The sequence below is a fragment of the Equus asinus genome, chromosome 2, assembly GCF_041296235.1.
Source record: "Equus asinus isolate D_3611 breed Donkey chromosome 2, EquAss-T2T_v2, whole genome shotgun sequence".
NCBI lineage: Eukaryota > Metazoa > Chordata > Mammalia > Perissodactyla > Equidae > Equus > Equus asinus.
Window position 1 is genome coordinate 57,506,007 of NC_091791.1, and position 15,522 is coordinate 57,521,528.

Genomic DNA, 15,522 nt, shown 5'->3' on the forward strand with positions numbered 1-15,522 from the left:
GTTCATTGCAGCATTATTCACAATAGCCAAGTCATGGAACCAACCTAAGTGCCCAGCAACTGATGATTGGATAAAGAAGATGCGGTATATATATACAATGGAATACTACCCAGCCATAAAAAAGGACAAAGTCGTCCCATTCACAACAACATGGATAGACCTTGAGGGTATTATGTTGAGTGAAATAAGCCAGACAGAGAAAGACGAACTCTGTATGACTCCACTCATAGGTGGTAGTTAACATATGGACAAAGAGAACTGATTGGTGGTTGCCAGGGGAAAGGGGGGTGGGGGGAGGGCACTAGGGGTGAAGTGGTGTACCTACAACATGACTAATAATGATGTACAACTGTAATTTCACAGGGATGTTAACTTTCATAACCTTAATAAAAAAAAAGAAAAGGTTAAGAATATTAATATAAATGGAAGTTGTGCCTATTTAAAGAAAAATAAAATGTTGCCTATTTTTAAAAAAAGGAAATCACAGGGCCAGCCCAGTGGTGTACTGGTTGAGTTCACATGCTCCACTTTGGCAGCCCAGGGTTCTCAGGTTCAGATCCCAGGCGCAGACCTACATATTGCTCATCAAGCCACGCTGTGGCGGCATCCCACATACGAAACGGAGATGGGCACAGATGTTAGTTAGCTCAGTGACAATCTTCCTCAAGCAAAATGAGGAAGATTGGCAACAGATGTTAGCTTAGGGTCAACCTTTCTTACCAAAAAACCCAAGAAATAAGACCAAAACCCTCTGCACAAACTCTCCAGTGACTTCTCACCTAATGAGAACAGCAGTCAAAGTCCTGACACTGCTGACGAGGCCCCAAGAGAGCTACTTCTGCTCTCTTTCCCACCTCACTCTGCTCCAGCCACAACAGCAGGTACACATCACCTACAAGGCTTTTGCCTGAAATACTCTTCCTGGAGAGAGCTGCCTAGCTCCCTCCTTCATTTCTTTCAGGCTTCTGCTCAATGTCACCTTAACAGAGAGGCCTTTCATGACCATTCTACAGAAATAATATGTCCCACCGCATCGCCGACTCTCCTTTCCTTCTTACCCTCCCCACGATTCCACACAGCACTGACCACAATCTGGCACCCTGTCACTTGTTCAGTCGTATAGCAGCGCAGTGAAGTCAGTGGCTTTTTTCCCCCACTACTATAATCCCAGCACCTAGAATATTACTTGGCACATATTAGGCACTCAATAAATATTTGCTGAATGGGTAAATAATGGAAAAGAAAAAAAGTATTACCTATAAATGTATATCAATGCTACTTTAAGGGGGAAAAAAGTAAAAAACAAACCCAATGCCAAACAGTATGTAACAGAGTCTATATATGACAGTAACAGAGAAATACAAATGAAATTAGGACCCCCAAAATATCTACAAATTGATTATTTTATTAAAAAAACATAGCTCCAAAAGAAATACCTACATAAAAAAATTATAAGGTTTTATTATAATGAAAGTAGAATTTTCTATTCATCAGATTATATTTTGTCCTTGAAAGACACTCAGGACTATAATTTATAAAATAAGTAAACAAAAAGCTTAGTTGTAATAACTTGACTTTTACAAGGCTTTAATGCAACATACGGAATAGAAGCCTGGTCTGAACATATAAACAGCATATAAACAAAACGAGTTTCTTACAGAGAGAACTGCATCTGAGGGAGGTCAGCTGAAGTGTATTTATGCATGAAATCTCCAGCCCATTTAGAAAATGAAGGCAGGTAGTCCTCTACTTCTTGTTTTATTTCATCTTGATTCAGATTTAAACGGTACCTGCAAAAGTAAGAGATTAAATACGGAAGAATAAATGTGAAAAAAGTAAATAAGGACAAAAATACCCAAATAAGCAACCCAAGAACCCATTAACTAATTAATGGATAAACAATGATATATACATACAATGGAATATTATTCAGCCCTAAAAGGAAGACAGCAGAGCCCTATGGATCCTCTAAAAGAGCTGGTTCAGCAGGGAAGACAAACTTAGCAGCCCTGGCTCTGCCAAGATTGCTTCTCCTGAGCACAACAGCAGCCTCAAGTAGAAAGAGAAATCTCACACCTGTCAGAATGGCTATTATCAAAAAGACTACAAATTACAAGTTGGTGAGGATGTGGAGAACAGAGAACCCTAATACACTGTTGGTGAGAATGTAAATTTGTGCAGCCACTATGGAAAACAGTATGGAAGTTCCTCAAAAAATTGAAAATAGAACTACCATACAATCCAGCAATTCCACTTCAGGGTATGTATCCAAAGAAAACAAAAATTCAAAAAGATATGTGCACCCCTATATTCACTGCAGCATCATCTACAATAGCCAAAATATGGAAGCAACCTAAGCGTTCATTGATAGATGAATGGATAAGGAAGATGTGGTGTATATATACAATGGAATATTAATCAGCCATAAAAAAGAATGAAATCTTGCCGTTTGCACAAACATAATTGGACCTAGAGCGTATTATGCTAATAAGTTAGATAAAGAAAGACAAATACCATATGATTTCACTTATATGTGGAAGCTAAAAAAACAAAACAGAAACAGACTCATACATACAAAGAACAAACTGTTGGTTGCCAGAGGGGAGAGGTAGGGGGATGAGTGAAATACGTAAAGGGGATTCACAGGTACAAACTTCAAGGGGCTGGCCCGGTGACATAGTGGTTAAGTTCACGCGCTCTGCTTCGTCAGCCCGGGGTTCATGGATTCAGATCCCAGGTGCAGACCTACACACCACTCATCAAGCCATGCTGTGGCAGCATCCCATATGCAAAATAGAGGAAGACTGGCACAGATGTTACCTCAGCAACAATCTTCCTCACCAAAAGGAAGAAGGAAAAAAAGGTACAAACTTCTAGAAATAAAATAAATAGGTCACAGGGATATAATGTACAGCATGAGGAATACAGTCAGTAATAGTGTAATAACTTTGCATGGTGACAAATGGTAACTAGACATATTATGGTGATCATTTTGTAATGTATAAAAATATCAAAGTATTACATTGTACACCTGAAACTAATATAATATTGTCTGTCAATTATACTTCAATAAAAATGAATAATTAGGGCCGACCCTGTGGCCGAGTGGTTAAGTTCGTGCACTCCACTTCCACGGCCCAGAGTTTCGCCGGTTCAGATCCTGGCCTCAGACATAGCACCACTCATCAGGCCATGCTGAGGTGGCATCCCACATGCCACAACTAGAAGGACCCACAACTACAATATACAACTATGTACCGGGGGAATTTGGGGAGAAAAAGCAGTAAGAGAAAAAAAAAGAAGATTGGCAACAGTTGTTAGCTCAGGTGCCAATCTTTAAAAAAAAAAAAATTAAGAATTAATTTTAAACAAAGAGGTGAAATTTCTCAAGCCAGGGAGCAACTGCTGATGCCAAAGTGCCCCAATCACACACTCAGACTACCAGAGCCAAAGGATATCCTTCCAAAAAGGTGTTTGAAAACTAGGAACTTCCAGTGGATAAACATGAGGTAAGCGATGATGAGGAGAGGGAAACAAGGACTCATATACTGCCGGCAGAAATGTAAACCGGAACAATGCCTATCCAGAGCAATTTGGCAGTATAGACCAAAATTTTAAATGTACCCAGACTGGATCCTGTCCTAGAGGGGCAAAAATGCTACAAAGAACATTACTGGACAAAACTGAAATGTGAACAGGTCAGACAAAAGTATTCTACCAATATTAAATTTCCTGAAGTGGATAACTGTACTATGTTTACATAAAAGAAAATCTTGGGCTGGCCCGGTGGCGCAGCGGTTAAGTGCGCATGTTCCGCTTCTTGGCGGCCCAGGGTTTGCCAGTTCAGATCCTAGGTGAGGACATGGCACTGCCTGGCAAAAGCCATGCTGTGGTAGGCGTCCCATTTATAAAGTAGAGGAAGATGGGCATGGATATTAGCTCAGGGTCAGTCTTCCTCAGAAAAAAGAGGAGGATTGGCAGCAGTTAGCTCAGGACTAATCTTCCTCAAAAAAAAAAAAAAGAAAGAAAATCCTTACTCTTAGGAAATACACAGTTAAGTATGCATTATGGTTTTTTACCCCATGGACATGAGCCCTGAGCCCACTTGGCTCAGTGTCAGCGAGAACGTGTCATGAGCAAAGTCCTTGGCCAGCAGCAGGCTGACGCGCCAGGCACTGAGGCCACACCTGGCCTAACGAAGGTCACCACGTGCCTGGCCCCAGCCATCAGAGTGGTCTGGGCAGAAGAAGACCGCAGAGAGGGTGAGGGTGAGTAGAGCCAGCTCTGCCCCCTGCAGTAGGAGCCCCTGAGCCCACAGGGCACCCTAGGATGTCCAGGGCTCTGCTCAGCCTGCACTGTGACCTGTGCCTTCGTGACATACAGCCTCTCGTGTATACCGTGATGTATACTACTTAATCTTTGAAAGAGAATCTGCACAAACATACATATATAACAGGTCAATCTGAGAAAAGAGCATACGGATGTTCTCTGTACTACTCTTGCAACTTTTCTCTAAATTTGAAATTATTTCCAAATAAGAAGAATTTTTAAAGCACATATCCTGTGGCCTAAGAATTCCATTTCTAAGTACTGAGCCCAGATATATGCCTGCACAGGTATGAAATAAAAGATACACAAAGGTATTTATCATAGCATTGCTAATAAAAGCAAAGACTGAACTGCCAAGGGGATACTTAAATAAATTACAGTACGCCCATACAATAAAACATTATACCACTATTAATTAAAAATAAGATGGCTCAATAAGTGCAGATATGGAATAATCACCAAGATTTCATCTTCCTACACAATAATGTGTATGGTATGCTACATAACAAACAAGATATAAATATACATATATGCATACTATCACATATAAATGTTTGAAATCCTCTTGGAAGGACATACAAGAGACTGGTAACAGTGGTTGCCTCTGGGGAAGGAAGTGGGAACTAGGAGAATACAGGTAAAAAGGACTTATTTTTTACTGTGTGTCCTCTTGTACTATTACAATGACGTATGGTGTGCATTAATTTATAACCTACTTAGAAATAATTTATTATTGGAAAAAAAGAACCTGGACAATTGGGTAATCTTTTTCCTCAATAAATTTCTACAACCATCCTGGAATCATTCTTCATTGTTATGATCTCCTTAGGTGGATTCTTCCAAGCGTTTTACTTTTACAGACCAGGACTCTTTTTAAAGTTTCCAAACCAGTCTATACTGGTTATTTAATGTCTTCGGCATTTAAATTCTCCCTTTTTAATTTTAGTCAAGTGACAGCAAATTGCCATGTAACACCCTGGTCTTTCCTGAGATTATCAAGGTATTTAATAATTATTAAGGTATGATCTTCAGGTCTAGACTTTTACTGACATAATGAGAGGGTAGAGTTGAACAGATCTTTCTCTGTTCTAAGGGAGAAGGGTCTATGAAAGAGGGTAGAAAAGAATTCTGGAGGCCAGCCTGGTGGCATAGTGGTTAAGTTCACGCACTCTGCTTCAGCAGCCCTGGGTTTGCGAGTTCAGATCCCAGGCACAGATGTAGCACAGCTCATCAAGTCACACTGTGGCAGCATCCCACGTAAAACAGAGGAAGATTGGCACACATGTGAGCTCAGCAACAATCTTCCTCAAACAAAAAGAGGAAGATTGGCAACAGATGTCAGCTTGGGGCCACTCTTCCTCACAAAAAATAAAAAAAGAAAAGAAAAGAATTCTGAACCTATTATTTTAGTATTTGGGAATTTAAAAAAGCATTCTCTTGGGGCCAGCCCTACGGCCAAGTGGTTGGGTTCGTGAGCTCCACTTCAGTGGCCTGGGGTTTCGCTGGTTCAGATCCTGGGTGTGGTCATGGTGCTGCTTGTTAGCCCATGCTGGGGTGGCATCCTGCATGGCACAACAGGAGGGACTTGCAACTGGAATATACAAATACGTACTAGGGAACTTTGGGGAGAAGAAGAAAGAAAAAAAGAAAAAAGACTGGCAACAGGTATTAGCTCAGGTGCCAATCTTAAAAAAAAAAGCATTCTCTTGAACAGGATTGATATTACTATGGATGGGCAATAATTATGAGGGAATTACTATTTTCATAATTATGAAATGAAACATATTTTTCCTTATTAACTTAGAATATCATGATAAATAACATTATTCAGTGATACCCAAGGATCTGCTAAGAATGCATTCTCTCCAAAATTCTGACCTTCAGTCTTTTATTTATTTATTTATCTATCTATTTATTTAGAGGAAGATTAGCCCTGAGCTAACATCTGCTGCCAATCCTTCTCTTTTTGCTGAGGAAGACTGGCCCTGAGCTAACATCCATGCCCATCTTTATGCCCCCCTCTACTTTATATGGGGGACACCTGCCACAGCATGGCTTGACAAGTGGTGCATAGGTCCACACCCCAGATCCGTACCAGCAAACCCCAGGCCACCGAAGCAGAACGTGCAAACTTAACCACTACGCCACTGGGCCAGCGCCCCCCAGTCTTATATTTTTTAAAATAGTTTCCTCTTTCCTACATCATAATGAAACCATCAACTCTCACATTACGTGACTAGGAAGGTGCCTCTCTGCTGCATCTTGGAAATCAGATAACTAAGACTTTTAGATATTAGTGAAAAATAGTAACAGATGCTGAGAGTATGAAAGACGTTCCATTATGTAAGGTGCACAAGGTTTAACACATCAACCTCATGAATCCTGAGCAAGGCTGCTCTCAGAAACCTCGTTTTCCTTCATCCCTGTATTCAAGTTGGGTTTTAGACTAATCAGGGTGCCTGATATCTGAATATCTGTGGTGGTTTAAAATATGTCCACAAATTCTTTGACACTCCCTTCAAAAGATGGCACCCAATTCTCTACCCCTGAGAGAGAGGTGGACTTAGTGACTTGTACCTAACAAATAAAAGAAAAACCAGAAGTGACAATGGATGAGTTGAGAGACTAGGTTGTAAAAGGCACTGTGGCTTCCTGTTAGCTCTCTTTCTTGGACCATTCAGTCTGGAGAAAGCAGCTGGCATGTTGTGATGACACGTCAGGCAGCCCTATGAAGAGGCCCCAAATGTCAAGGACTGGAGCCTCCTGCCAACAGCCAGCCAGGAACTGAGGCCTCGTCACCACAGCCACGTGAGTATGTCATCTTGGAAGCAGACCCTCACTCCCTGGTCCAGCCCTCAGACAACTGCAGCCCAAAACAGGAGACCCTGAGCCAGAGCCACCCAACCAAGCCTCTTCCAGATTCCTGACCTCCAGAGACTGTGAGATTACAGATGTTTGTCATTTTAAACCACTAAGTTTTGATGTGATTTGTTTCTCGGCAATAGATAATCAATACAATACACAACAGATAAAGTATCACTGTATGTTGATTAGGGTGTGACCAAAAAAGTAAAACTTTGAAATGCAAAGTGGGAAATAATGCAATAAGTGGAACTCTTAAAGCAAAAACTTTATTAAATCTACTGATACTCTGAGCTATGCTGCGTGGTCATGAGCAAGTGACAACTCTGTACTTCAGTTTCTTTGTTTGTAAGGCTGCTATCAGATTATGTAAGATGTCTAAAAGCACTTACCACAGCGCCTGGTGTATGGCAAGGTTCTAAAATGTTTTGAGGACAACAGATTGTCCATCAATAGTAAATCAGTTGTGTGGAATTTTGGAACACATCTTTCTCATAGAAACAGTGAAACACAAAATTACATCTGGAAAAACAGGGTTATGTCAACCAGTATGGAAATCAAAATCACCACTAATAAAAACATTTCGGTGGGAAAACGATGGACTGCAACAGGAGTCAAGAAAGAAACAGAGAGAAGAGAGCATGCCCATCCCTCTGCAGGCAGTCACTCATAAAATGCCAATGATTAGCCATTTGTGGGCTTACATACATCATCTCCATTGTCACAAAAAGTCTGCAAAATAGGGATTATCACCTTTTTCAGAATATTTAAGTAACTTCTTTAGTCATAAAACTGACAAAGCCAGAATTTGAAATTAGGTCCATCTGACTCCCAGACACATACAATTTTCAGTATGTCATACTGTTTCCAGAAATAAGGCAAAAAGGTTTTCACACTCACTGAAAGTAGCTAAGAGTCTGTTGTGCACATGTACAGAATATTTATAGATATTTTTGGCTGAAGAGCTTCCACTGCACAATTTCAGAAGCTCTTTACAAAATTGCAACGGGGTACCGCAACCATGGAATCTTCATTCTAGTATTGCCCTAATTTATATTGAATAGTCTAATAGCCAAATACCTTATAGATTCTAGGAAAGATGCTCTTTAAACAAATTGGCACCTGTAGTTCCCCTTGTAACTACTCACATTTCCTTCAGATGCCTTATTTCTTGAACTGTTTGAAAAGCAAGTTCTTGTAGCTTTTCTGGGGCAAAGCTGTCACTTATTGCTTTTTGAAATACTTCGTGGAGAACCGTACCAATCAGCATCTGGCGTGTGACTGAATCAGAGCTCTACAAAAAAAAAAACACAAAAATTTTATTTTACAATATATTAACAAACATGACCATATATTTATCACCGAACCTATTAAACCAATAGCCAAAGTGCACCAGTAAGAAAATGCCAAGATACTAAAGACTGTTTTTTTCTGGTGGGTGGAATTACAGGTGACTTTCACTTTCTTCTGTTCAGAATTACCTGACTTATTTTACAGGTATGAATTATGTTTAAAATCAATATATTCTCATTTCAAAAAAAATTAAAATAACCAATATGAAAAAATTCAACATATTCTCAAATATTTAACATAGTCATCTCTAATTTCACTTTATAAACTACCTACATAGAAAAGTCAATAAAGGCATAGCTCATAAACTATGAGCTATAGTAAAAGACATTATTCAAAAATTAAATTTAAACTTACAGCAGAGATTTTTGGCAAGAAACTTCTCTCAACTTAAAAAGAAACAGTACTTATCAATGAACTCTTTTATAGCCTACATCTCTCCTTTGTGGCTATCAAAAAACTAGATAAAGTTCACCAAACCATCCATCACGAATTTGAAGAATTCACAGAGGAACTCTCTGTACTATTTTTGCAAGTTCTACGTGAGCCTAAAATTATTTCAAAACTAAAAGTTCTTAAAATATTCAGGTCTGCCTTATAATTATGTGGTTAAAAGAGAAGTTGGTATTCCACCAGAACTGAAGGGAAAAAGCTGATAAACTACAAACAAGTGACAACTAAGATTATCAGACAACCCATTTAGGTACTTCTCCTTTTTCTCTTCTTGCTCAGCTGTATTTTTGGTGTTCTATATACACATAGATCAAGTGTATAATTAAAACCATACTCTGTGAGGAAGAGGAAACTTGAAGAAAAACTCAGGTTCTTCAACAAACAAATGGGACTGAAACAAAGGGCAGAAGGTGGAAGGCAGAACTAATATAGATTAAAAGAAACTTAAGAGATACATTAACCAAACATAATACACAGACCTTGTTTGGTTACTGATGCTACAAAACCAACAAAATAAAATGATATTTTTGATAAAAGATGTGAGATAAACTGGTATTAGATTAATTTAAGAAATTAGTTTTATTGTACACGATAAAGATATTGTACTCATATTTTTAAAAAATCCTTGGCTTTCATTTACTTGCAAAATAATACAATGTTTGGGAACAGCAGAATGGGTACATGGGGATTTCTTATAATCATCTCTGTGTATGTTTGAAATTTTCCATAACAATTTTTTGAAAAGAAACGGTCACATTTATTTTTAGTTCATTGAGAATACATGAAGCCAAGTCTGGAAATGCCTAGATATATTAAACAAAAGATTTTATCATTTAATTTTTTAATCATTAGGATTAATTATTTTATTAAGTATTGAAGAAGATTCAAAGGATTCAGGCACCTGGCCTTAAGTCCCAGCACTGCCACTTCCTAGCTACATGACTTTGAGCAAGTCACTTCAGCCCTCCAGCCTGATCTTCCTCATCTGCAAAGGGCAGCTGATTAACACCATCTACCTCACAGGATTGCTGGGAGATTAAAGAAAGCGTCAAAGAGCTCTGTAAACTCTAAAACCCTGTAGAAACATTAGCTATTAATATTATTCACCCTAAAAGTTTCACTCAGGACAGCTCTTCTCATACATCGAATACTACTGGCTATGCTTGTGCCAGAAATCAGCATGTCTGGATATAGAATCAAATACCCAAAATCTTCATCTATTATCCAAGTATCAGATATGCAGTCTCCCTCCAAATGAATGATGTCCCCTGGCTCAATTGGTACAGAGCACCTAAAAATAGAGCAAAGTTAAATACAGAGTTTATGTTCCTACATTTAAACATATTAAGGAGGCTTCAAAAAATAACTATTTTATCTGAAGAAATACATATTTCCAAATTTCTGGATCTTTTAAAAAAATTAAATGCCAGGATGCAGTCTTCTGAATCAATTCCTTAGTCACTCTATTCCTGTCCTCCTCTGAAACACACCTGAATGATCGTGGGTTTTCCTTAAATCCCAAAAAGGAAAACTGTTTAGTGTTATAGTATCGCTTACTGCAAAAGCTACCAAATCTTTAAAGGTGCAATATATAGCTCCAATTATGAATTAGGTTGTTTTAATAATTAATTCTCTCATCCTTAAGACTTACAGCGATATCTACAGCCTCTGTAAGTCTTGAGGCATGAAGCCACACCCGACGCAGCAAGAATAAAATCATATTTATCTAGTTCAAACCATTTAACTAGCAGCCTAGACAAAGAGCCTAGACAAAGTTAGACCTCCACCTTCCCCACATCTCCCCTTCACCCCTCACATCCCATACTTTGCTTGAGTAGAGAAATCCAAGGTTTAAGAATGTTCTTATGCTGTAATTAATTTTGCTCTTAGTGAGAACTAACATGAATTTCAAGCTGCAATCTTAAAACAAAGTACTGGGAAAAAGGAAGTAGTCATTCAATAGGTTCCTTTGAACTTGATTTTCAAGTGACAATAAAAATCAAGTTTGGGAATAATGGACTTGAGATGCTGGGGTAATAGGCAGAATTTTTATGCAGAATTAATTCAGGTTCAGATCTGCTCCCTTTATTAACAAGAACATTCACACAACATTAAATTAAATTATAGCAACATTCACAGAAGCCCATGTGACGGGTTTTAAGATGGTACCCTTAAGACGGCCAGACCAGTGCTTTTGAGCATACATAAAATTACCAGTCATTCCTAAGGATGCACAGTTCTTTATATTCTAGCGACTGAGAAGCAGTGATGATAAGGTGTTTTTCATGGTTTCTTTCTTCATTCTGTACAACATTGACTTCTAACACCAGGTACCGGTTATCCACTCCTCGGCTCAGAACTGTTTTAGAAAAGGAAGCTTCCACCTTCTTCTGAAATCTAAAGCAAACACATACAAAACTAATGTAGCACAAGCATGAAATAAGAAGCCATCCAAACTCCTTTATCTACAAACCTTCTAGTTATCTAGCTTTGTTTCTTCTGGAAAGTTTATCCTAATGACCTTTAGCTAAAATAGGTAAAAATTAAGAAAGCAAGGGCATAGCAGAGTTCCTATTATAAAAACTTCCCAGAAGCAATGCCATTTAAAACATGCTTATGATATGGATTTTTCCAAATATAAGCTCTATGGGGAGCTCTGTGGAACATCCGTGATTGTGAAGATTAAGGATAAACCGAAAAATATTAAACCAACAAATTCCTGCCACTGGTGCAAATCTTTCCAAAGTACAAGTAAAAGGAAATAAAAGAGATGTTTGTTATGGAAAAGCACAGTGTGGGCAGTTCACTAGAAGTCCTACTGTGAGGCACAGAATTATATTGATCTTTAAATTAGGAGCATACTTAGAAATCATATATTCCAACCAACTATTTAATGCAGACAGTCCTATAAAATCTCATCGAGGGGCCAGCCCCATGGCCAAGTGATCAAGTTCCCACACTCGCTTTGGAGGCCCAGGGTTTTGCTGGTTCAGATCCTGGGAGTGGACATGGCACCACTCATCAGGCCATGCTGAGGAGGCATCCCACATAGCACAAGCAGAAGAACCTACAGCTAGAATATACAACTATGTACTGGGGGACTTTGGGGAGAAGAAGGAAAAGAAAAAGAAGAAGATTGGTAACAGATGTTAGCTCAGGTGCCAATCTTTAAGAAAAAAATTTTTTTTAATAAATAAATAAAATCTCATTGAGGATCAACCAGCCTCTGCCTTGTAGAGAAAGCAAGCTTAACACCTGTCACATTAGCTCATAGAGTAACTCAGAAATTTCTTATTTATAATGGGCAAGTCAATTTCATAATACTTTTACCTATTGATCCCAGCCGCCTGAAAACTTTGCAAAATAATCTCTCCTCTAAAAAACACTGAGTCCTTCTTAAGTCTTCTCTGTGTGACCGCAGGAAGTCTTTATCAGTGATGGTCCAACAATGATGGCTCCCCTTTATCAGAGGGTCCGAAGTCATTCTCTCTCCAATTATTACACCAAATGCCTTTCACATTACCCTAAAATTATCTTCGTCACCTAACCCTGGGTGCTATTATTTTGTAGCCGCCTCATTCACCTATCCTACCCAGCTTCAGGCCACAAATTTCCCAAGGTCAGCTGAGATCTTCCAAAAAGCACTGCTGATCAAAATCCAAAATGCAAAGATCCGTCAACAATAGCTGGCTAGCATCATTATTTTTGTCAAGAATAACCCCATACCATGATTGTGGGTCAAGTTTCTCCGACCATTTACGCCGAGCTGAGGGCGCAGAGTTCACCCTGGGATAAGTTCTCCAACTAAACATGGAGAAAAACATTTAGTAGTTGCAATTTCCTTTTATGAAAATAGTTAAGGTGGATGGAACCCCTCAAATTCGGGAAAAAGATGAAATCAAGGGAAAGAATGAATTGCTGGGTGAGGAAAAATTTTCAGGCTCCGGCCTGAGTGTGGTCCCAAAGAAGACCCTGCGAAACAGACCCCCAGGTCTGGAGGTTCGTCGGGCGCCCGGCGCCCAGGCCCGGCCCGGCCCGCCGCGGCTGGGTGCGGCCTCTCCCGCTCCTCTCTTTCAAATCTCCCGCTTGGCCCCCAGGCCCTCCCCGCGCTCCGCTCACCGCTCCGCCGCCGGCGCAGCCTCCTCCCCGAAACTCTTCTCTATCAGCAGCCCCAGCTCCTCCAGGGCCTCCATCCCGGGCGAGGAGACCGCAAACCACTAACAGGTAAGTCGGAGAAACCCGGAAGAACACTGAAGACGAAAAGGAGCGCGAGTCCACGAGGCACCGCGCGCATGCGCCGACCTGCCCGCTACCAAGTGCCCTGCGCAGGCAGGCCCTCCCGCGGCCCGCGCGCTCCGGTGGAACGCACCGCCGGGGCTGCGGGGGACGCCGGGGAGCTTTTGTTCGTTTGCCTTAGGGTTTGGGAAACGGTCTTCATAGTGTGGCCCAGGCTAAATGCTCCCGCCTTCTGTCCAGACACACCAACCCATGCCCAACACACGCCCTTAGTTTGAATAGAACCATGTGCAGTTGCCCAAAGCCCAGCGTTCCGTTAGCCTTCGGAATTTTGCTTTCTCTGGAAAACAACCTCTCCTCCTCCATTTTTTTTCTGGAAAATTCATTGAGAAAAGAGAAGCTGTCAGATAGGAACTTCCTCATCATGCTACCATTAAATCTATGAAACTACCAATATCGGCTCCTATCTTATAACCTCTTTTCACAGTGGGCAAAGCGTTCTTCCTGTCAGTGGACAATCCCCCTGCTTGTACTCGGAAAATCAAGGCCCCTAGCCTTCTCAAGGGCGCTGCTTCTGCAGTTATTTCCTCTTCTCTTGTGTCGTCAACCTGGCCCTCACTATTGGAATGCTCCTAGGTTTGTAATGAGGCCGGTATCTCCACCTTTAAAAGATATTAACTTGGGGCCGCCGGGTGGCGCAGCTGTTAAGTGCGCCCTTTCAGCCCGGCTGGCCGAGTTCCCCGGCCGGTCCTGGGGGCGGACACAGCACTGCTTGGCACGCCATGCTGTGGTAGACGTCCCACACATGAAGTAGTGGAAGATGGGCACGGATGTTAGCTCAGGGCCAAGCTTCCTAAGAAAAAAGAGGAGGATTGGGGGCAGATGTTAGCTCAGGGCTGATCTTCCTCAAAAAAAAGGTATTACCTTGATAGAACTTACCCCATCCCTCTCTTAGGCACTCTCCAGAGCAAAACTTCTTGAAAGAATTTTCTTCAACATGCAGATGGCCAACAGGCACATGAAAAGATGCTCAAAATCGCTAATCATAAGGGAAATGAAAATCAAAACCACAATGAGACATCACCTGATACCTGTTGGAATGGCTTTTATCAAAAAGACAAGAAATAACGTAGAAAAAAGGGAACCCTCCGTACCATTGGTGGGAATGTAAGTTGGTGCAGCTACTATGGAAAACAGTGTGAAGGTTCCCTAAGAAATTAAAAAATAGAATTACCAGGGGCCAGCCTGTGGCCGAGTGATTAAGTTCGCGCGCTCGGCTTGGGTGGCCCAGGGTTTCGCCTGTTGGGATCCTGGGTGCGGACATGGCACTGCTCATCAGGCCGTGTTGAGGTGGCATCCCACATGACACAACTAGAAGTTCCCACAACTAAAAATATACAACTATGTACCACGGGGCTTTGGGGAGAAAAAGAAAAAGAAAATCTTTAAAAAAAAAATAGAATTATGATATGATTCAGCAATTCTGCTTCTGGGTATATAGCTGAAAAAAGCAAAAACACTAATTCAGAAAGATATATGCACTCCTATGTTCATTGCAGCATTATTTACAATAGCCAAGATATGGAAGCAAAAGTGTCCATCAATGGATGAATGGATAAAGAAGATGGGCATATATATACAAAGGAATGTTACTCAGCCATAAAAAAGAAGGAAATTTGCCATTTCCAACAACATGGATGGACCTTGAGGGTATTAAGCTAAGTGAAATAAATCAAACAGAAAAACACAAATATTGTATGATTTCACTTTATATGTGGAATCTAAAAAACAGAGCAAACAAAACAAAAAAGAAACAGCCTCATAGATATAGAGAACAAACTGGTGGTTGCCAGAGCAGGGAGGTTGAGGGGTAGAAGAAATGGATGAAAAGGCTCAAGAGGTATGAACTTCCAGTTATAAAATAAATGAGTCATGGGGATGTAATGTATAGCATGGGGAATATAGTCAATAATAGTGTAATAACTTTGTATGGTGACAGATAGACTTATTGTGGTGATCATATAATGTACATAAACATCAAGCACTCTGTTGTACACTTGAAACTAATATAATATTGCACATCAATTATACTTCAAAAAGAAGAATTTTCTTTAAGGCTATGTTCAATTTCAACTCATATTCACTTTCCTTGTGTTTTTAATTTTTAAAATTAAGAAGCAATTTATTTTACATACATAGAATACTAAAAACCACCTTTAAAAATAATATACTACAGGGGGCCGGCCCCATGGCATAGTGGTTAAGGTCAGTGCACTCCATTTCAGCATCCTG

The 15,522-nt window shown here is 40.3% G+C and overlaps 2 protein-coding genes across 2 annotated transcripts in view; both read right to left on the reverse strand.

Moving 5' to 3' along the window:
* DNA2 (DNA replication helicase/nuclease 2) overlaps window positions 1–13,321 on the reverse strand; it is a 47,112-nt gene extending 33,791 nt beyond the window's left edge. Inside the window, exons 1-5 of the mRNA XM_044756110.2 lie at window positions 13,114–13,321; window positions 11,209–11,391; window positions 10,102–10,285; window positions 8,340–8,485; window positions 1,659–1,790 (exon numbers count right to left, since the gene is read on the reverse strand). Of these exons, the coding sequence (XP_044612045.1) occupies window positions 1,659–1,790; window positions 8,340–8,485; window positions 10,102–10,285; window positions 11,209–11,391; window positions 13,114–13,187 (719 nt within the window). The 5' untranslated portion in view covers window positions 13,188–13,321. The remainder of the gene's footprint in view (window positions 1–1,658; window positions 1,791–8,339; window positions 8,486–10,101; window positions 10,286–11,208; window positions 11,392–13,113) is intronic.
* An 851-nt stretch (window positions 13,322–14,172) lies between these two features.
* The window catches only part of SLC25A16 (solute carrier family 25 member 16), a 58,057-nt gene continuing 56,707 nt past the window's right edge, over window positions 14,173–15,522 (reverse strand). The window contains exon 10 of the transcript XR_011495436.1: window positions 14,173–14,269. The gene's annotated coding sequence lies outside the window, so the exon portion shown is untranslated. The remainder of the gene's footprint in view (window positions 14,270–15,522) is intronic.